This window comes from Solea solea, chromosome 13 (genome assembly GCF_958295425.1).
Source record: "Solea solea chromosome 13, fSolSol10.1, whole genome shotgun sequence".
Classification (NCBI taxonomy): domain Eukaryota; kingdom Metazoa; phylum Chordata; class Actinopteri; order Pleuronectiformes; family Soleidae; genus Solea; species Solea solea.
In genome coordinates this window covers 1977173-2000742 of record NC_081146.1, presented here as the reverse complement: position 1 = coordinate 2000742, position 23570 = coordinate 1977173, and the positions used below count along the sequence as shown (strand labels likewise).

Genomic DNA, 23570 nt, shown 5'->3' with positions numbered 1-23570 from the left:
CGTGTTTAGTTTCAGTAGTTCAGTAGTTTATTTCACGTGTTTAGTTTCAGTCGTTCAGTAGTTTATTTCCCGTGTTTAGTTTCAGTAGTTCAGTAGTTTATTTCCCGTGTTTAGTTGCAGTAGTTTAGTAGTTTATTTCCCGTGTTTAGTTTCAGTCGTTCAGTAGTTTATTTCCCGTGTTTAGTTTCAGTCGTTCAGTAGTTTATTTCCCGTGTTTAGTTTCAGTCGTTCAGTAGTTTTTTTCCTGTGTTTAGTTGCAGTAGTTTAGTAGTTTATTCCCTGTGTTTAGTGTCAGTAGTTTAGTAGTTTATTCCCTGTGTTTAGTTGCAGTAGTTTAGTAGTTTATTCCCTGTGTTTAGTTGCAGTCGTTCAGTAGTTTATTTCCCGTGTTTAGTTTCAGTCGTTCAGTAGTTTATTTCATGTGTTTAGTGTCAGTCGTTCAGTAGTTTATTTCCCGTGTTTAGTTTCAGTCGTTCAGTAGTTTATTTCCCGTGTTTAGTTTCAGTCGTTCAGTAGTTTATTTCATGTGTTTAGTGTCAGTAGTTCAGTAGTTTATTTCCTGTGTTTAGTTTCAGTCGTTCAGTAGTTTATTTCCCGTGTTTAGTTTCAGTAGTTCAGTAGTTTATTTCCCGTGTTTAGTTTCAGTCGTTCAGTAGTTTATTTCATGTGTTTAGTGTCAGTAGTTCAGTAGTTTATTTCCTGTGTTTAGTTTCAGTCGTTCAGTAGTTTATTTCCCGTGTTTAGTTGCAGTAGTTTAGTAGTTTATTTCCCGTGTTTAGTTTCAGTCGTTCAGTAGTTTATTTCCCGTGTTTAGTTTCAGTCGTTCAGTAGTTTATTTCCCGTGTTTAGTTTCAGTCGTTCAGTAGTTTATTTCCCGTGTTTAGTTTCAGTCGTTCAGTAGTTTATTTCCCGTGTTTAGTTTCAGTCGTTCAGTAGTTTATTTCATGTGTTTAGTGTCAGTAGTTCAGTAGTTTATTTCCTGTGTTTAGTTTCAGTCGTTCAGTAGTTTATTTCCCGTGTTTAGTTTCAGTCGTTCAGTAGTTTATTTCCCGTGTTTAGTTTCAGTCGTTCAGTAGTTTATTTCCCGTGTTTAGTTTCAGTCGTTCAGTAGTTTTTTTCCTGTGTTTAGTTGCAGTAGTTTAGTAGTTTATTCCCTGTGTTTAGTGTCAGTAGTTTAGTAGTTTATTCCCTGTGTTTAGTTGCAGTAGTTTAGTAGTTTATTCCCTGTGTTTAGTTGCAGTAGTTTAGTAGTTTATTCCCTGTGTTTAGTTGCAGTAGTTTAGTAGTTTATTCCCTGTGTTTAGTGTCAGTAGTTTAGTAGTTTATTCCCTGTGTTTAGTTTCAGTCGTTCAGTAGTTTATTTCCCGTGTTTAGTTTCAGTCGTTCAGTAGTTTATTTCCCGTGTTTAGTTTCAGTCGTTCAGTAGTTTATTTCATGTGTTTAGTGTCAGTAGTTCAGTAGTTTATTTCCTGTGTTTAGTTTCAGTCGTTCAGTAGTTTATTTCCCGTGTTTAGTTTCAGTCGTTCAGTAGTTTATTTCCCGTGTTTAGTTTCAGTCGTTCAGTAGTTTATTTCCCGTGTTTAGTTTCAGTCGTTCAGTAGTTTTTTTCCTGTGTTTAGTTGCAGTAGTTTAGTAGTTTATTCCCTGTGTTTAGTGTCAGTAGTTTAGTAGTTTATTCCCTGTGTTTAGTTGCAGTAGTTTAGTAGTTTATTCCCTGTGTTTAGTTGCAGTAGTTTAGTAGTTTATTCCCTGTGTTTAGTTGCAGTAGTTTAGTAGTTTATTCCCTGTGTTTAGTGTCAGTAGTTTAGTAGTTTATTCCCTGTGTATTTTAAATACCATTCATGAAGACAAGTGTTTTTTGGCCCGTGTGCATCATAGACTCCTGTATAGTATCAAAGTGCTTCCTCTGACACTTGAGATCTCTCTTGTATGGAGTCAGATTCTTCATTGGTCACGTTGTATGTAATTTAACCCTCAGAGACAAATATTCACTAAAGATTCCTTTGAGCCACAACTCATACGTGGTCACACGTGGACTCTGCACTACGGTGAAGACTGTGTTAAATATTGAGATTTTAGAAATGTACATGCTAAATGTTGGACATGCATGTTTTCAGTTCGGCAGTTTTGGGTTTGATTCTTGTGCCGGACGTCGCGCTCATGACTCTTCCAGGGACGACACTCTCTGACCAATCAGTGGCCGTCACATTTGATATCTATCTTTATTCTAGAGCTAGAACGAGTAATGAAAGCCATCTCTGGTACTGTTTCCTAGTGTCTTGGCTTGAAACTGTTTATGTGTTTGTTTTGTGCTCATAATTTTACATTTGTTGTGTCCACGCTAACATGGTGAATAATGGTGTTAAAAAACAGAAGAAAAGAGAGAGAGTGAGTTGTTGCCCTTCATTGCTTGGATCTGCTGTTCTGCACTATCTGCATCTTCTTTGATGGAAGAAATCATAAGAAACTGATGTTTCTCATACCTCTGGGGTGCAGTCTGGTGCCGTGGAGCCCCCGTTGAAGTGATTCTGGGCCAGAAAGAAGGGAGAGTTGGCCATGTCCAGGATGGGATAGTTCACCAACACCACCTTACTGAAGTTAAACTTGTAGGTGAATCGTTTCCCTTTGGTTTTGTGCAAAATGCGCTTGTTGTAATAATACCTGCAGAAGAAAGAGGGGAGGACATGGGGGGGGGGGGGGGGGATAAAGGAAAAAGGAAGAGGAAAATGGAAAGAGGAGGGGAGGATTAGGACGACGCTCACATCAAGGTTTTGTGTTCCATCACTTAGCAGAAAAGAATAAGTAAACAAGTTTGGTGCTGTGGGCGAGAGCTATGCTGATTTCCCACTGTTTTTATTCATCACTTCATGTCTGACTGACTTCATCCAATACAATACGGTCTGAGAAGAGAAGGGGAATTTTATTCAGACAAAAATCCAAACCCCTCCGAGTACGAGAAGACCTTCACTGACAGAGAACGGTAAACAACACAAATAAATACTCCTTTCATCGCACACAACAATATCAACTTTAACACATACGCTGCATTTAAGGTTATTACATTATTTAAAAACAAAAGTAAAAATACTTCCGATGAGTTCTTCTCAGGATCTGTCAGTAAAAAGTAAACAACAACAAAAATGTCTCTGAATTCGGACTTTTTAAAGCAATTGTGTTACAATAATCTAAAACCCCGACAACTACAGAAACTGCCCGTGCTTCGTTTTGCCAGCACATTTCAAACGGGGTCTCCATGGTAACGACCTCAGGTGTCTCCCACCGGGCATGTCGAGCCTTCATCACGCCAGCTTCCTGTGCCACCCACTGAGGTGTCACCATGTACAGTCTGCCAGGATGCCAGGTTGGAGGCAAAACATGGCAACCATCTGGCCAAGGCAGGTAAAAGGAGCTGTTGTGTGAACATGTGTGTGTGTGTGTGTTTTGGTGAAGTGGAAAAAAGAGCCATTTGTGTAAGTGCTTCGATTTCTTTGTTTCCAAAAGCAGCTGAAGTTCTTCCATCAGCACGTATGAGCCACAGTGGCTGCACTCGGCGCGCTGATGTGTGCGTGTTTTGCTTTGCGTGGCAATTGTGCCATGGCCCTTAATTGAGCAATTAAGTGAGGCTAATTAAGAAGGCTAATTGTGGCCCCAGCCAATTCATAACAATTAGACTCTGACGACAGCCCCCATTAAAACGGGGGCCAAAGGAAAGCGGTGGGGGGAGGGGCGGGGACGGGGGAACACGTTGGGGTAAGCATGTATTTGCATAAGAAAACTCTGTGTGTGTGTGTGTGTGTGTGTGTGTGGGGTAAAACGCTGAAGGTGTATGTGCAGTTTCTCACTTGTGAAGAATCAGTCCAGGCAATTTCAGACTGAGCTTCATTTTGAAATCCCTATTGAATTTTTTTCTTTTTTTTTTATTTCATTTGGCAGCTCAATGGTGAACTTTTCCATTAGGTAAGAAGACAGATAAGGACAAATTGAGGGTATTGACATAAAGCAAAGTCCCTACTTTTATCTTTCCACTTAAAAAAAAACAACAACAACATGGAAAACAGACACATAAAGTGAGGAGTCGACGAGTTACACGTAAACTGCGTTAGACGTGATAAACATCTCCATTCAGCCGATGCTTGACATTCAGCACATGCTGTTTACACTTTAGTTTAATATACTTTACGTGCTTAAGTTTACTTTTCCCAGGGTCCAAGTCCAACATATATTTTCTGAATTTGTTTTCACAGCAGTTTAAATAAACCTCTGAAATCACTTCTGTGAACAGCTTTTTCCATACGGGCTTCACTACTTAAAGGCACAGTATGTAACCTCTGCCACTATGAGTCTCTCAATCAACACAAACACACACACACACACACACACACACGACCTCGTCTCATGATATATTTGGTGTCTTGTTTGGTCCCACTGTGAGTCCCACTGTGAGTCCCACTGTGATCACTGGTGACAAATACACACAGTCACACACACATAATTGAACTTACTATAGGATTACATTGTCCCTGACAAATAATCTACTGAATACATCGATAAATACCTGTAAGCATGTTTGAATAAAGTTTTTCCAGCCAGAGAATCAACCAGGACAAAACCACTGACACAAATGCAGACGAGCGACCTCTTTGGTTTATAAACCATAGTTTTCATCGGTTTATAAACCATTGTTTTCATTGGTTTATAAACCATTGTTTTCTTTGGTTTATAAACCATAGTTTTCATTGGTTTATAAACCATAGTTTTCATTGGTTTATAAACCATTGTTTTCAATGGCACTTTTAGAAAATGAGCGTGTGAGCAGAGCACATTAGTATCATCGGCAGTGTCACCCTCACAATTCACTTGACCTTAAATATGTGACAATCATGTGTAACGGTGTGTTTTTCCACGTCGTACCTCAGAGCCCTGCTCAGCTTGTCGTAGTTCATGTGTGGTTTGCACTTCCTGATCCCCCACAGCCGCGCCACCTCGTCCGGGTCCTTGATGACAAACTCTCCGTAGTCTCCCTGCCAGGCGATGAATCCCTGGTACTCCTCCTTCTGCAGCAGCTCCAGGATGAAGTGCCACAACTGGATCTGCCTGGAGCCGGGGCTCGACTCAGGCTTGTATGCCCAGTCCGGGAAGGCGAACCCTGGACGGAGGGAGCAGGAAAGAGAGGAGGAGGAGGAGGATGAGGCCTGTCGTTTGTCCCGCTGCTCACCAGGGGGCTGGGGGCGGAGGAGTGCTGCCGCTGCTGTCTGAATGACTGATGAGTGATGGAGGTGAGGGATGATGTGTTTAATATCACAGCACATGCCTGTAGCAATGTTAGTCTGTGCTGATGCCCTCTAGCCTCAACAGATTGGTCAGTGGGACGATGACAGCTCGCTGGGAAAGATCTGATTGATGCCGCCCCAGTGAGTGTGAATTGGAAGAGCCGAGTGTATGCACATCACTGATGGAGCTAAGGAGCTTGTTGACTCATCCCACACGTGAATCAGGCACTAACTAGCCTTGTAAAAACATTCAACCAATTACCACCACACTCAATTTGTCTCACAGTGTGTGTGTGTGTGTGTGTGTGTGTGTGCATGGCTCATGTTTTTTGAATTTGAACATGTTTCTAAAGCTTTAACACAATTATAGTTGCTAGTTCTGCTTTTCTGGTTTCATGTGACCTGGGTTCACATTAACAATAAAAAGGATCATGATCTCTGCTCCAATACAAATGTCAGAGACCCCGTCAGACCTGGTACTACATCCCGTCCTGTGCTTGTGTGATGTTGTGACGCAGTAGAGAGATGGAGTCGTCTTATTTTTACACTTATTTTTGTAGCCTCCGCAACAATATTAACACTGACGGTCATGTGACTTATTTTCATTAACGGTTCAACTCTTAGACTTAAAACTGCATTTTAACACAAGTCAGAATTCATGAGTTGAAGAGTCGGATTTCCAACTGTGAAAGTCAGTGCACGTCTCTGCTCTTCTGTCATGTTTGTTTCCGAGTGTTTTTACCGACGTACTCGACGTACATTTACATTTACATTCACAGCCATGTTTGTCTCTGGGGAGAGTGGACGTGACGCAGTGTTAAGATCACGTTACAGCAGCGTGAGCAGAGCAGAAAACAAAACCACAGACATGATGTCAGTGTATATTTGTCACAGTGGATTTTAATCCCAGTGTTGTGACTGGATCACTGAGGAGGGATGTTAATACCACGTCTGAACAAGAGATCCAAGGATTTAATCTAGATAAAGATCCTGAATCTAGATCAGCACCAAAACAGGATCAATTGAGCCAAAACTTACATCCCCAGAAAACTTCATCCATACCCACGAAGACAAGAGTTAAGAGTTAAGAAAAACTCTTAACTCTTAACTCTTGTCTGATCACAGCCAGCAAACGCTGTTGTTGTTGTGAGATTTGTGTCATGAGCGACGATGGCGGGGAACTCACCTGGCGTCCAGAGCGCGGGCACCGGGGGGAGCAGCAGATCACTGACGCAGTTACAGTCCATGCCTCCACTACACCTACAACAAAGACCAGAGGGATCCAGGGTGAAGGCAACGTTACCACAGCACATCGCTCTTCGTCAGAGGAAGAGTTTTACTGAGTTACTTTACTTTACTGAGTGTGAACTTTGTTGAAAACGTTGCAGAAGAGTCCAAAGGCGCGTGAAATAAGGCCAGGTTATGTTTCATGTGTTTTTTAGCTGGAGATCAGGTGTTTGATGGGTGTAATCTTGCGTGGTCACCTGAGGCTGTGTCTGATGTAACACTGTGCACATTCCTGTAGACCATTTATGAATGAACAAACACCAGCAGGTCAAAGTTGAGCCACATTATACATTTAAAAAAACACTTTCTCTAAATATGTAATATGGCTCGGTTGTTGCATGTTTGAGGGTCTGCCCGAGGTGCTGGTTATGGGCTTTATGTTGACTGGATTTCTTTGATTTAACTGGTGAAATGTCTTCTTTTTGTTTGCAGAATTAAGAAAGTTTGGGTTTGTGTGGCAGGAAATGAACAGCTGTTGTGAATGATGTCATCGCTGAGTTCACCAACTGGAAGGTTGTAGATTCATTTCCCGCCTCTACTGGTCCACATGAATGTGACAGTGAATGGGTGTGAATGGGTGTGAATGGGTGAAACTGTCGTGTGAAGCTCCTGTGACCAGAAAAACACTGTAAACACAGACAATTACCAACTCTTCTTCTTCTGATAATAATACATCATTTATGTAGTGGAGTAAAAGTTGGCAGAAATATAAATGACACTGATCGTAGACATCGTAGCATCAGGCAACAATGATTGAAATGATATCTCAAATGTCATTTTACATGATTTGTTTGGACAACACCAGCCGAGCACCACAGGTGTGCACAAAGCTGGCAGCAGTGTGCATCACCTGGTGATTCTTTCACATGACGGACTCATGACCACAGCGGCTGCTGGATGAAGGCAGGCGCTGACAGGAGACTGTGAGACGGGATCTGGTTTGAATATCACGCTTGTTTTACAAAGCTCAGATGGAACAGACTCCCTGACTGCTGCTGCTGCTGCTGCTGCTACGCTGCTATCTTTAATGCCTCTCCGTCTCTGCCTTCACTCTCTGCCTCTATTTAATTATGCTCTGTGAATTTTGGATTTTCCCTCCAGCATTGAAATGGAACGTGAATTATTAAGGTGTGTTTGTATAAATTATTATTGCTAACTCCAGGCATTTCTCACTCTCTCACTCTCTGGTCGACCCCTTCTATCCTTCTATCCTTCTATCCTTCTATCTATCTATTACCCTGCTCCTTTAGCCTGTAGATTGTGGCCCCTCTCACTCTCTTCATCTTTCTTGTTCTCAAATCTTTCACTCTCTCCTCTCTATCTATCTATCTATCTCTGTCTCTCTCTCTCTCTCTCTCTCTCTATCTATCAGGAGAAAGTTATTGTCTGTATTCTTAATTGTACAGTAAGCTCAGACCAATCAGAGCAGAGAGCAGATGTTTGTGTCTTCCTGATTCTAAAGGTGTTTATATGATAGTGATTATACTGACATGTGTCATGTTGACGACTGACCTTCAGAGTGTTGAGAGGTCACTCAGTCAGGTGTCAGGTGTGTACATGCTTGTCTTGATGATTCTATATTCTATATTCCACTGTTACTCCTCTTCTCCAAAGCCTTGATGGTGCCCTGATTTCTAAAGATCAGAATTTATCATTTATCATTTCAAAAACCTAATCTTTCACAATCCCACTGGTCAAAAAGCCATTTAAACCCAGGATTCCATGAGTTCTTTCAAAGACTATTTCTAAGTGAAGCGCGTCTGCAGGACGTGTATGAATCATAATGTGTTTGTGGTAGTAATCTATAAGTGTCTTCAGGTCACCACTACTGTTCCATCTCTTTCATTTTCCATATTCTCGTGCTCCACGTATAAGCTCGTCTCCTGTGAGGATGATATATATATATATATGTGTGTGTGTGTGTGTGTGTAGCGTCTCGTACCACCTACGCAAAGCCTCAAATCTATCCTCATCCAACAGCGTTATCTATACAGGTGAATCCTCCTTTCCTCTTTCCCACCTCCTTCCTATTCACACACACCTCCTCCTCCCCTCTCCCTGTCTTTCTCTCTGTCTCTCTCTCTCCTGCGCTCCTGCTCTGTGTGTTTTGCTTCAGCGCAGTAATTTTCCGTTTGATTTCGGAGGTAATGCATTTTTTACAAATCAAAGAGGAAGCCAGACTGCCCCCCCCCTCCTCTCCTCTCCTCCTCTTCTTTTCCTCCCTCCTTCCCTCCCTCCCTCCCCAGTCTCTCGTTCTCGGCCCCCCCTCGGCCCCCCAGGCCAGAGAGGAGATAAAGGAGCCCCCATCATTTCCTTGTTAGTTTTGATTTGGGCAGCACAGGGCTTTCAAGTTCCCCCCCATCACCCCCAGAAACATTATAACTAGCAGCCGAGGGAATACGCTCTCCCTCGTACACACACACACACACACACACACACACACACACACACACACACACACGCGCGCACACACACACACGCATGCACACACACCGTCAGATACAGACGCTCACAGATTGTAATGGATTGTACGAGCACAGTAAACACAAGGCTCAGGCAGATATGGCCCAGATACGCAGGTACACACACACACACACACACAAACACACACACAAAATAAGACATGGAGCCCATAGATATTGACTGAATCAATACAGACACACTACTAACACACATCTGAGTGAGCTGAAGGAGAGAATGCACTTTGTTTACTAAAGATGTTGATAGAGCACACAACTGTGGACAGTCAGTCCAAACAATGGCCCTCTCTCACACACACACACACAAAAGGCCACCCATGAAAACCCATTGGGGATGATGGATCGCACAATCTGCCCGGCGACAATAGTAAAGTCACACAATAGGGTGACGGGTTACTGTACGCACTCACGAGACCCTCGCACCAGGAAAGCTGAGTTCCGCGTGCTGTGAAGTGTCGGCCCACGCCGGTCTGAGCGCACAGAGCCTCTGGTGTGTCGGTGAGTCAACTGTTGCCGGGACAGGTTTTTATTTTACTGTCAAACATGAAAGAATCCACACACTTACACGGGGTCACGGACGATCAAGGCTTTTTGCTGCTTCTTTCAAACAGCCCGAGTCTCAGAGAGGGTCAGATCAAACCTCGGGGGGCGACAGTGTAAACAAGCTGCAAATACAATATTGACATATTATCACCATGAAGTTGATATGGTAAACGTGTCCGCTCACATCCAGCACATACACACAGCAACATTATCATTCACTTGCAGTCGTGTCTCAGGCCTCTCGGTGAAAGTAAGAGCAGTATTCTCTCACACACACACGCTCCTTTTCTGTTTTTTATTCCACAAACTCCTCGGCAAAACATGTTTTTCTCCCTCAAATAGGGTAAATGTTCCATTTTATTGAAGAAACTGTGTCCAAACTTTGTTGCCCGTGAGAAGAGGAAGGTTGTGAAGGTTTGACCAGAACACAAACAAAAAGAGAGAAAGAAAGAAAAGTGAAAGAAGCTACAACACTTCACTGAGGTGACTGCCAACTGCACACAAACGTTATCATTTAATCTCAGTTCTCAAACAGGTTCCATACAGGCATAGATTAGACTTGAGTGGAATTGAATGTGTTTGATACTTTACTCCTTTATTAGCTTTAAAGACCAAACACAACTATCACCTTGAATCAAACTCACTGTAGTTACACTACACTGTTACACTTCACCCACATACGCAGTGCTGTTCCCCACCACTTTATATACTGGACAGACCGCCAGTCCATCCAAGGGCTGACACACCATGAGATGGCACGGCACGGCCCTGCACGGCACGGCACGGAATAGGATGGGACGGCGAGATTTAAGTTGCATCTCCACTAAAAAAAAGTACCTATACTCAATGTGGGCGGAGTCATCACTGCATAGATGTTTTACACGCGACACACACACACACACACACACCAAAAGCAGTTGTTTTCAGTGTAACTGAATATTTAACTCTGTCTTTCCACCGGGGCGAGCCGGTGGAAAGACAGAGTTAAATATTCACACTCACATTCACACTTATGGTCAATTTAGAGTGTCCAATGAACTGTGGAAGGAAACCAGAGAAAACCCACACACACACACACACACACAAGGAAAACATGCACACTCCATGCAGAAAGGTTGCACACCCGAGTCTTTTTACTGTAAGGCAACAGCGCGAGCCACAACTCCACCATGTGGCCCTCACCTGATTTAATGTGAACAAAACAACATACATTTTTAAGAATTTTTAAAAAATTCTTAAAAATGAACATTAATAACAGCAGTATTAAACTTGTTAAAGGGGGAAATGATGTATCTTCTGTTTGAAAGGTGCTAGACTTAGTCTCAGTCTCATCAGTGTCATCACTCACATTATATAAGCTGCTGTGATTGTAGAGAATAACATCTAATCCATGATGAGGGCCAGGTCAGAGTCCATGTCACATGTTCCTCCTGAGTTTTAGCCTCAGAACTCTGTGTGGTCGACTGTAGTATTTCATTTTAATATCATGATAATGTCCATGCTTCATACTGTACGTGCAAACCAAACTGCTTTAGTGCCATTTCTCTCCGGTGCGTATACTGAAGCTGGCCCTGCTGACGTCTGGTTTCTGCTGTAGCTCAACTCAATACTGTTCACACAAGGTGTCGTTTTAATGTCTGACAAATGCTGTTTGTGCTGCAGCTGAAGGGTTTGAGCGCCAAACCACGTTCATCACCAAATAATGTTTATCATCAGCCTCATTCTCTCATTCCAGATGAAAATGCTGATCAGCAAAGTCTGTAAATAAGTGTGAAATATGTGAAATATCAGGGATTTTTCACAAACCACGGTGAGTTTTGTTGTGTTTCAGTATACACACCGATGATCACATGACCTCTGTCTGATACAGGTCATGTTTTTACAGGACTGTCAGCACGAGTGGAGACACAGTTAGTGGATCACTGACAGGAGTGAAGAGGAAACTGTGAGGAACTACACTACAGTGTGTTTGTTATAATTCTGCAGAGCGACACTGTGTGTGTGTGTGTGTGTGTGTGTGTCTGACATTCAGGCAACATTATGTCTCCAGTGCTGTCTAAAGAAGGAAAGTGTGATGGGTCTTGATATAAAAAGATAGAATATAAAAAACCACGGAGAGGCATGAAGAGTGTGGCCTCTCCCGCTTTCTTTTTCCACGAGATGAAACAAACTCTGTACATCTGTCTCATCTTCCTCTTTTTGGTTGCCCCTGAAAAAGGCCCAACTGAACCCTCCCTCTCTCTCCCTCTCTCTCCCTCTCTCTCCCTCTCTCTCCCTCTCTCTGTTCCTCTCCCTGGTTAGCTCTGACACACTGGTCAGCCTCAGGGTGGAAGAACAGAGGGACTCTGCTATGGGTTTGTTAGAGGAGATGGAAAGAAGGAGGAGAGAGGAGAAATGAGCAGGAGAGGCAGAGGAGAGGAGAGGAGGGGAGGGGAGGAAAGGAACCATGGGGGGGGGGGGGGGGTCAGGGTGAGGGAAAAGAACTTGTCCTTCCAAATGTAAAGTCAACACTGTATCACATGTGCATCTCTGATCTAAATGAAGTCATTTATGATAAGAACATTTATCTATAGCAACATAAACAACATGAATTTACTCGTTTTTGAACAAAATATAATCCTAAATATGAATGAAATGATCTCATTAACCTTTGACCCTTGAAGTTAAATGACGTGTGTAACTTTATATAATATATTTATATATATATAATATATAATAATCAGGTTTATTGAATCGTGTTTCTAGACATACAGCATGAACACATCATTATGATGCATGTCAGTGTAGTTTTTAGGTTATTTTTTATTATTATTTATTTATATTGTACATTCCATAATAAACGTCATCTTCACTATAGTGCAGCCGTACCAGTCCCTGCAGTCTCTGTGTAGCAGTGCAGTGCAGCGCTGACTGTCAGTGTATTGGACACAGACGTAGTGAGTGTGTTTACAGGAGCACTGAGACGCCGCTGTGCCACACTGCGGGGGCAAAGCCAGCACCGATGGAACCGGTGGAATCTATGGAATCTATATCACCTGACAGCACCAACAACCCTCAGCATCACTCACTGTAACTCCGTCTGAAAGATGTGATGCACACGTGCAGCACAGTCTCTCAGAGAAATGAGAGGAAACCAATGTATGAGAAATCAAATTCTCATATAACATATACTGTAGTGAGTGACCTGTTGCATAAAAGTGAGTTAGTTAAGATAAAAGAGTAACTTCTCATTAGGGCGGATGATACGAGCTAGAAATGATATCCTGATGTTCCAACATGATTCTGCAATAACAATAACAAGATTTCACTGAATTTCAAAATAAAACTGTTTGTGTTGATATGGAACAATAAATAGTTAAAGATAAAAAAAATATTTTTATGATTTATCTAAAAACCAAACAGCAATAACACATTATAATTTGACATTACGTGGGGGGGGGGGGGGGGGGGGGGGGGCACATGAAATCAGTTTGCTCAAAGTCTACTGAGTTTCACTATATGACAGTTTGACTGTGGAGCCCCTGCAGTGCAGGAAACATGTTCAATATTTTTGTTTTTACAGTTTTGTGACAAACAATTAGTGAAGAAAACATAGTTAATTGCAGCTCTGGAGAATATCACACCTGCACCTGCAGACGCTGCACCTGCTGCATTCAAACCAGGAAAAGGCGAGGAACTCCAACAAGTTGAAGAAGAGGTGAGATGAAGAGGAGGACGTGGTGAGCGCGTGATAACGATATTAGTGAGTGAGGTACGGAAGGAACGCCAGCCTTAAGAAAATAAGGAAAAGAGGAGGGGGGGGAGAAAAAAAAGTATCAATCGATAGGGTTAAATTATTCATCGTCATTAATTATCGATCGCTCTCCGCTGCCGGCTCGTCCGCCTCGCGCCAGAGTTGAAAGGAGGGAAAGCGCGCTTTATTAAAACCGGCTCGAGCCTCATTGTTTCATGTCCCGCGGCAAAGAAAAAGCTTGAGTTTGGCTCTGCCCGCGCGCCAGCACACACACACACACACACACACACATATACGTAGACCGCTCCATCTCTCTCTCTCTCTCTCTCGACGCGCGGGAGGAGCTTTGGGGAGCCTCGCGCGGTGTTCACGGGGCGGCTGTGTCTCGCGCGGATCGATGAGGGATCAATGGCTCGCGCTGACTAATAGCCAGAGAGCGCCTTTGATCTCGCGGCTGAGAGATCAAAACCTGAGCGAGAGGGAAGAGGAAGAGGAGACTGCGCCGGCGAGCTGACCTTCACACACACACACACACACACACGCGCGCGCGCGTAACTATATGCACAGTAATTTGACTATGGGATATCCTACATGCAAAAAACAAATACTAATGCTTCTTTTTAGAATTTGAATATATATGTATGAACATATTTAGAAGAAAGCACAAAGACCATTAGGTTTCCTCCTGGTTCTGAATCTGGATCCATATCCAGATCCTCTTTGGCCCGTCATAAACCTACATTCCCTCAAACGCTCTTCACTGCTCACAGACAGACTCTTTCCATCAGAAACACAATACAGTTTCCTCCTCGTAACTCCAGCCTATTTCCAGACTAAAAGGAGCAGATATACATGTCAGCACCTGGGATTTGTAATCCCGGGGATTAACATGATTCCCAGTGTCAGTATTAGGTTGTTTTTTTTCACACAATCACTGGAAACAATGTTACAAAGGTTGTTTTGTATCATCTGCTCATTGTCAGACTCTCACATTCACACATGAGGGAGAACATTCAAACTCCACAAGGAAAAGCCCTCAGTCAAACCAGGAACTGAACCGGGAATTGAACCGGTGACCTTCTTGCTGTGAGGCAACAGTACTACTGCCACTATTCCACAGTGTGACCCTCTTTCAATCACATTCACCTGGTCTTACATTCCCAATAATGCTGGTTTAACCCTTAGAACACAGAGCAGTTTATCATTTTACTATGTTACAACACACACACACACACACAAACACACACACACACACACACACACACACACACACACACACACACACACACACAGTATATAAACACACCCGAGCAAAAATTCCTCCTTTTGTTTTAATTGGATTGAATTTGTTACGACTGAAAGTTCATTTTAAATGTGTTGTTTTTATGAACAAATATCACTACTAAACAATGAGGACATTTTTTAAAGCCTGAATATGTGACATATAAACACACCCCCGGGATGTCCATATAAGGAGTTGTGTATTAATTAAGTTAAGCCAAAGTCAATAAAAACACAGACCTTGGTTTTATATATATATATATATATATATGTGTGTATAAAATGTACAGTACACAGTAACTTCACCACAAATCTAACTTCCAACCCTAACTCAGACTCATAAATAAGGTTATATTTCCTTAGGACTAGTCTTAGGTCCCCATGAGGACTGCTGGTCCCAAATGTAACAGAAGAGACACACACACACACACACACACACACACACACACACATGCGTCCTAGTTGCCGTTGTTACTCTTTATTTTCTTGGCTTCCTTAGATAAGGTGTTACAGCGAGAACAAGGGAACCATCTGTTGTTTCCAGGGAGCAGATGAGTGTCCTTGGGCTCAACTTCACGCCTATATAGAGGAGGAAGAGGTGTGTGTGCTTTCTGTATCTACTCTATAGTTCTGTGATGAAGAGGAAATGCAGTTGGAGCACTCCTCTGCTTGAGTCTAGTGGTTTTTTATTGTGTGATAGTGATCAGTGATAGTTCCTGGTACCTGGTGATGTTTCTGGAACGTGTTCTGGCGAGGTTCTAAGCGAGCTGAGCCGATACTAAAATGTGGCGTCATCAGACTGCCGGCCACTGATTGGTCAGAGAGTGTCGTCACTGGAGGAGTCATGACGATGAACGGTGCCAAACTGTACATCAGTTAAAAAGACTTGAAAACCGTGGAAACATGCGTTAATCTCCCAGATTTAGCAAAGGAAATGTCTATAATCTATAATCTCAACATTTAACAGAGGAGTGTGGTGTATTGAGTGATTTCGAGCTCAATCCCAACCCGTTCAGTCGTGTTTCAGCTCAGTGACGGAGTGATGCAGCAAGTAGTGAAGCAGTCTGTGAGAAAGAATGATCCAGTTCAAGGAAAACAGCTGCTTTGTTGAGGAGATACTACAGTCATGGATCCCACTGCCTTTGTCCTGGTATTAACAGTCAAGGAAGTTTTATTACAGACATAATATAGTGAACAAGGACTATAAATAAATCATAAATATGTTCTTATGTAATAGATTTATGCCGTGTTTTGTTTTTCCTCCCTCTCGAATACCGTTAAGAGGTCTGTGACATTATATACAACGATATCTGAACAATTCACAGAGGTTAATGATGCCTAACTTGATTCTCTCTCTCACACACACACACACACACACACACACACGCTCCCTCCCTCCCTCCCTCCCTCCCCTCTCTGGTCAGTGAGTTACTCTCTATTGCTCTCACTTCCCGAATTAACCACTCAAGAAGTCACCACCGACTCAATCAATACCTCATACATAAACCCCCGCTATAATCGCTCCCCCGCCTGTCTGTCTGCCCCCCCACCATTCACCTCCACCTTCTACACCCCCCCCCCCCCCCCACATCCTTTACCCCCTCCTCTTCCTCTGCTCCCATGTCCAACTGTTTGTCTTTTTCTTTTTTTGTTGTTGGACATCTTCATCCGTAATCTTCATGTGAGACTCTCTCTCTCTCTCTCTCTCTCCCTCGGCCGGTCAAAGGCTACAGTCACATGACCAGTCACATGACCAGTCACATGACCAGTTCACATTAGAACATTCACATTCAGAACTACAAGCGCTGTACGATATGTCATCAGAGCGTAAGGAAACATGATTTTCTAACACTGGCGTCACAGATTACAGTGCTTCTGGTCTGATGCTCATCTTATCGTATGGAAACACAACTTTCCCTTTATGATCTTTCTCTTTTTCATTTTAAAAAAAGTTTTATTCGAATAAATGTCTGTTTCTGTGATTGTATACATTGATATGTGAACGTTGTCATAAAGTGAGATCATGTTTTGGTGTGTACGGCCCCTGAGACTGTGCTCAAACTATCTGACGCCCTCCTTACAAAGAAAAACCAATAACAGACAGTTTTACAGTGTACACAGACATTTCAAGTTAAAAGTCCCACATTGGCACGTTTTAAACTTTGAGATGCATAAAAACAAATAGAAATATTTAAATAGGCCATAGAATAGTAAAAGAATATAATACTAAATATAGAGCAATATTTTATAATAATAATAATAATAATAATAATATTCATTCAGTTGTAATTAGCCATTTTTTTAATGTATACATTCATTCATTCATTCATTCATCTTCTACAGCTTAATCCTCCACACACAGGGCAAACATTCAACATTAAATGATGGTGTTTTCATTATTTAGATTTACAGTGTTTCTCTGTTTTTGATATTAATTGATTCATTTTGCATTATAAACATGTTATTACTGAATAAACGACACGATAAAGTGATCTCACGTGTTATTATTTGAAGCTTATATTGTTCACCCTCCTCTGGACCAGACCCGACACTCATTGGCCCCCTGGTTTGAGTCTGACAGCCCTGTATTAGAGGACGTATGAATTATCTGACAAATAGATTTAAAATGCTTCAGCTTGAAAGTGCAACGACTGTTTTCTGGGATGTTTGACTTACGGCGTCCTTTAAGAAAGACATTTCCATTGTCTCAACCTTTACCACGACGATGACACGCTCCCCATGTCATATTATTAGGGAACAGCCACTACAACGCTGCACACTTTGAGCTGGATGTGTAATCTCTGCTCTAATGACTACATTTTAAACATGCAGTCTCCATGATGTGTGCAGCCACAGGCGTCTCCTGACACTGAGGCCATGCACACACACATGCACACACACACACACACACACACACACACACACTGCATGTGCTGTTTTGAAAGGCAAATGTGCAAAGATGCAACAACAACAACAGCAACAGTAGCACAGCCCGTCATGTGACTGTGATGTGAAAGGTGACCCGATGCTCTGGGAGTACTTCTGACTCCCATGCTTCCACTAACTCTATATTCCTGTGGGGACGTGATATTTGTGTGTCGTCCGTGCAAAAGCGTATTACAGCATCACAGTAATTGTCTTAAGTGCGCGCGCTCTCTCTGTCCAGCCAGAATGGGCCCAGTATTGCGTTATAGCAAAGACAAGGAGACATCAATATTACATTATCTCATGTTTAACTGTGAGACACAGAGAGTTGTTTTGGGCCCTTAAAGATATTGCATTACCACAGGAGATACAGGCACACACACACACACACACACAAGAGGAGGGAGAAAAGAGAATAACACACAGAGAATTTTAAAATGATAAGGCCTCCACACACCCCTGCTCTCCCTCTCTCCCTCTCTCCCTCTCTCCCTCTCTCTCTCTCTCCCTGCTTTGACTCTGCCTCTCTCTCCAAAGTCTTTGATTCATCCGCGCGGTTTGATCTGTGAGAGAGCGAGTTTTGTAAACACATTTTTCACGATCATATAGCCACGGGCAAGGGGAGCGTGAGGCGCGGAGGAAGAAGAAGAAGAAGAAGAAGAAGAAGAAGAAGAAGGAGGAGAGAGAGAGAGGGAAGGGAGGGTGTGTGTGTGTGTGTGTGTGTGTGAGAGAGAGGGACGTTTAATGAGCATGTGAGATGGACTGACAGAAAATGCAAGGATGGAGGCTCAAACATGGCTCTGCACGCACACACACACACGCACACACACACGCACACACACACACACACACACCAGGGAGCCCTGCTGGACTGATGGTTTTGGCACAAAGTAAAACATCACAGGAGTTGACGAAATGTGGAGCAACGATGAGAAAAAGGACAGATATTCAGTTTTCCTCATCATGCAGAGGAGGGTGACACTCCAACGCTGCATTTCCCGATACGACATTTCCTGACTGCTGAGACTCACACACACACACACACACACACACACACACACACACACACACACACACACACACACACACACACACACACACACACACGCAGGTCTATACAGCTATTCTTGTTAGGACTCTGCATTTACTTTCACTACATAACCAAAACTTATCTCTAACCCTTAACTATAACCAGTTAAGGCCTCACCTTAACTTTAACCTTGACATGAAAACAGGCTCTGTCGAGCAATACTACCACGAGTACTACCACGAGTACTACCATGCGTACTACCACGCGTACTACTACCATGAGTACTACCACGGGTGCAATGTTGCGGTTGTGTGTCGTGACATAAAACCGTTAACTTCCTGTGTGCAGTCCCTGACACAAGATCTAATCACCACTGAAAAACACAGTGAGACTTTTTCAGGGATTAGATTTTTTATTTTTTTTAGCAAGTGATAACTTTAACATCATAAACATGTTTTTTATGTAAACTATGCATCATTCCATATCAACACAGACACTTTTATTTTGAAATTCTCTTTTGACTGCAGACGCTCAGTGGCTCCCAAGTCATTTGAGTTTGACACACCTGGTTGTTGTTGTTGTTGTTGTTATTGTTCTTCGTTGTTAGCTGTATGCACTTTCAAGGTGAAGTCAAGTAAATCTCGTTGTACAACTTGTATAATGACAATAAAGGCATTCTATTCTATTCTATTCTATTCTAAAGTGTCCAGTAGGGATTGGCTACATTGCTCAAAGGCACCCCAGCACTTGACCTGTCAGGATTCGAACCTGCGACCCTCCCGTTACAAGCCAAGTTACCTTTCCATGGGCTGCCCTGACCATTGTTGGAATACAAATGTTTATAAAGGTTACGCACTGCAGCTTTAAACACAGTTCACATCTCATTCCTAACTTTAATGAGTTCCTCAGACATGAGGTTCTGCCTCATTAGGACCAGGTTTTTGGTCAGTGTTGATGCCAGAAAAGGTCCTGAAGAGGTAAAACAAGCTTGCACACACACACACACATTCTTAATGAGCCCCTTACCCTAAAAACAGGTCTTAACCCCCAAAAAGCCCTTTAAAGTTGTAAGGACCGGACAAAGTGTCCTTTCCTCACACATTCTTAGTAAGGACACTCTAAGCCCCTTACCCACACCTTAACCATCACAACTCAATGTCTACCCCTAACCCTTAACCTAACCCTTAACCTAACCCTTAACCTAAACCCTAAATGTCCTCACTCCCTGTGGTGTACAGGTTTTATTTTGGTCCTCACAAAGACACACACACACACACACGTAAGAAGACACGCACGCACGCGCGCGCGCGCAGATGCATGTGTTTGGGATGATGAACACAGAAGACAGAGAGAGACGCAGCGTCTGAAAAACAGATTACAGGTTGAGCCAATAACACGCAGAGTGTAAAGCTGCTCTAATAACAGCGCGAGACTCTCATTCCCGCACATTCCTGTTCAACTTTCATCTGCCAGCTGATAATCCCGTTTGCTTCGATTGGCTCCAGTAATGGCGCTAAACCGTCGCTTCTGTAACAGCGGGTCCCACAGAGGAGAGAGGAGACAAGAGAGGAGACGAGAGAGGAGGAGACGAGAGAGGAGGACACGAGAGAGGAGGAGACGAGAGAGGAGGAGGCGAGAGAGGAGGACACGAGAGAGGAGGAGACGAGAGAGGAGGTCTGCACGGGCCGCCGCTCATGACTGCACAGATACTGTCGATGATCAGAAAGACTTTTCAAACTGCGGGATTTTCAAAGCGCAAATGGAAACAAATGAACACAACTGGTTATTTCATATCAAATATAAAACAATAAACAAAGACTAGAGAGTGTTAAAAGGAGGTGACGGTGACGTTTTTCTTCTAAAAGCTAAAAGAAAAATTGGACTTGGACACACGTCAATGTCGTATATGTACATGTGTCCTTTCTTTACCACACAGATTTCATAAACTCTACACACACATTGTCACATTATAATCCATGTGTATAAATCTGATTTATTTTTTATATATACACATTTTAATACTGGTATTTCGTGTGTGTGTGTGTGTGTGTGTGAGATTAAACCTAGATGTTAATAAATCCAGAGGATGAATATAATTTACAATAATGTATTTTGTTATTAGATTTCTGTTCATGGGAAATAAAATAATGATAATAATAATAATTATAATAATAATAATAATTATAATAATAATAATAATAATAATAACAATAATAATAATGATGATGATAATAATAATAATAATAATGATGATGATAATAATAATAATAACAATAATAATAAGAGGTTCCTTCTGCTGCAGAGTTAATAACATGCGTGTTTGTGTTTGTTTCCCTAAAAGAAGGCTGGGAAACACTCCTCAACAATTCTGCACAAATCCCTCGCGCCAGTCGTTAAAAAGTGATTTTCTTTTCATTTTCCTTCCCTTGCATTCTTTCCTTTTTTCTTTCCTTTTTTACTTTGCCTTCATACTTTTTCAGAAAGAGGAATATAGCTGCAAGCAGTGAAGTCGGTTGTCAGTGTGTGTGTAGCGTTTCCTCTCTCTCTCTCTCTCTCCCTCCCTCCCTCCCTCTCTCCCTCTCTCCCTCTCTTTCTTCTCTCTCTCCTCTGTCCGGGGAATTGTTCTCCGCGTCCACAAACACATTGCAAACACCCGGCGGCCCAGCAGCATCGATTTCTAATTAGACGCCAGGATAATCGTTGGAGAGAGATGAAAAAAGGGAGAGGGTGATAGCGCGACCGAGTAAATAAATATATAAACGAATTAGAGCTCAGATTAATTGAATGAATATGAGCATTAAAAAAAAAGAACAAAAACAAACAGAGGCTGAAATAAAAGCTTGAAATGAGGAACATAAAGGCTGGAATATAAATGTACATGAGGATTATCATCTGAAAACAAACCTGCTGCCATGTCAAACTTATTCTTTCTATTATCATTATTATTATTATTATCATTGTTATTAATTTTTTAAAAAAATGATTGTTATTAACACGTAAAACTCGAAGCAACAACATGTCCTGCGATAAATTGTCACCAGTGGCGTGCACAGACATCTCATGGGGCAGGGGCTCACATGGAGGAAAGGGCACGCGTGCTCTCTCTCATAATTACTGACTGAATTACAATAATAACAATAATTATAATAATAATAATAATAATAATAATAATGATGTAGTTACGCGTTGTTCTCTACAGTCATGGAAGTGTTTAATAGGCTGATGATGAGTTTCTATAAAATAACTGTAAAAGCAACAACTGCTGTCTCACACAGATGAGTTTTAATGCAATTGTGTTTATCATTATTACACATTAACTGACAATTCATGCCACGTGAGGCATATTAATATATGTATATGAATAATTTGAAAAATAAATGGTCCTAGGACAAAAAAAGCAGGTGATTAAGCATCAACTCATGTTGGATAAATATTGATTTTTCACATGAATAACTACTGACCCTTGTGATGGAAACATCTGGGCTAACAGGTCTGGGACAAATTCTTATTACCGATATCGATATATATCACGATATGAATCAAATCAATATTTCTGTAAGGCTGGGTGATATGACTTATAAATAACACCCGGATATCTTTAGTCTATGTCCCGACAACAAGGAGACACGAGGACCTGCACACTGAAGGTTTATAATCTCTATTATTATTATTATTATTACCTTTCATTTCAGATAATAACTGCTTCATTTATTTGGCTTTTTAATTGAGTTAAATGAAGGATATTTACGTGACTTTGACTATTAATATGCTCAAATTCTGCTATAACACAAATAATTAGGCTTATAATGATAGAGGTGTTAATACATTGTTGTTTTATTCATTTAAAAGTCAGCGTGTTTCACTCATGTATTCACTATAATATAATATAATAATTTAAAACCAGGAAAAGTCATCACGATATGACGATATCCAAACTCTTAGACCAGATCGTGTCTCATGTCACGATATAGATATAATATCGATATTTTCTCCTCTTTGAGACGTGGAGCTGGAGCTTGTGCTCCCTCTCTCTCTGTCTCTCTCTCTCTCTCTCTGTCTCTCTCTGTCTGTCTCTCTCTTTGTCTGTGTGTCTGTCTGTCTCTCGCTCAGTCTCGTGACAGAGTGTGACAGGAGTGTCAGAGTCAGGGAGCTGCAGGTACAGCTCGTTTACTTTAATTAACGTTTCATCATCCTCGGAGCGGCGGCGGCGCCGCGCGCCACATATATTCTTTCATGCTGCTCCGTCTCTCATCCCTGTTCGCCATCCATTCATCATCAGCCCTCTCTCCCTCCTCCTCCTCCTCCTCAGAAGAAGAAGAAGAAGAAGAAGAGAGAAAACTCGCCATATCACCTCCTGCTCTCTGTCTCGTGTCCACTCAGGCAGATACAGGATAATAATTCAAACACCTTCCTTCCTTCACTCTCCTCCTTCACTCCTCCTCACTTCCCCCGCCTCCTTCCTTATCATCCCTCCTTTTCCAACTTTGCCACTTTATTTTCTTCCCCTCGGCGATTTTTCTTTTTTCTCTTTACACACAGACACTTGCTTGTTATTACCCGAGTAATTGCAATCACGTGACTTATACAAAGGCTGGTCTCACACACACACACACGCGCGCGCATTTATGGCTGTATATATCTGTACAACATATTTATAAGTGTTTATTGCGAGCTCTAACAAACAATGAAAGGTAATAATAATACAAATATGTGTGATAATTGATTATCTTGTGATGATCTGATCATGTTGTGTTATTATGTGAAGATGTTAGAAGTTTTATGTTATGTTAACGTATGTTGTCATTTTATCTTCATGTTAACTAAAGTCCATATATTATAGGTCAAATTGAAAGTAAGTTATGTTATGTTGTGTTAGGATATCTGCATGTTTAGGACTCTATATCATAGGTCAAATTTAATAATATTATAGGTACACTCCTTCTGCAATAAGGCTGCTCATGCTCAATGTACATTTGGAATATTTTCTTTTATTTGTTGCTTTAATGCTTTTTCCTCCTTGT

General features: G+C 41.9%; 1 protein-coding gene across 2 annotated transcripts in view; it reads right to left on the bottom strand.

Moving 5' to 3' along the window:
• The window catches only part of erfl1 (Ets2 repressor factor like 1), a 52462-nt gene that overhangs the window by 7925 nt on the left and 20967 nt on the right, over window positions 1-23570 (bottom strand). The window contains exons 3-5 of one of the 2 annotated variants that reach the window (XM_058646883.1): window positions 6457-6530; window positions 4912-5260; window positions 2484-2661 (exon numbers count right to left, since the gene is read on the bottom strand). In XM_058646883.1, the coding sequence (XP_058502866.1) occupies window positions 2484-2661; window positions 4912-5260; window positions 6457-6517 (588 nt within the window). In that variant the 5' untranslated portion in view covers window positions 6518-6530. The remainder of the gene's footprint in view (window positions 1-2483; window positions 2662-4911; window positions 5261-6456; window positions 6531-23570) is intronic. The other variant, XM_058646884.1, reaches the window with a different exon arrangement.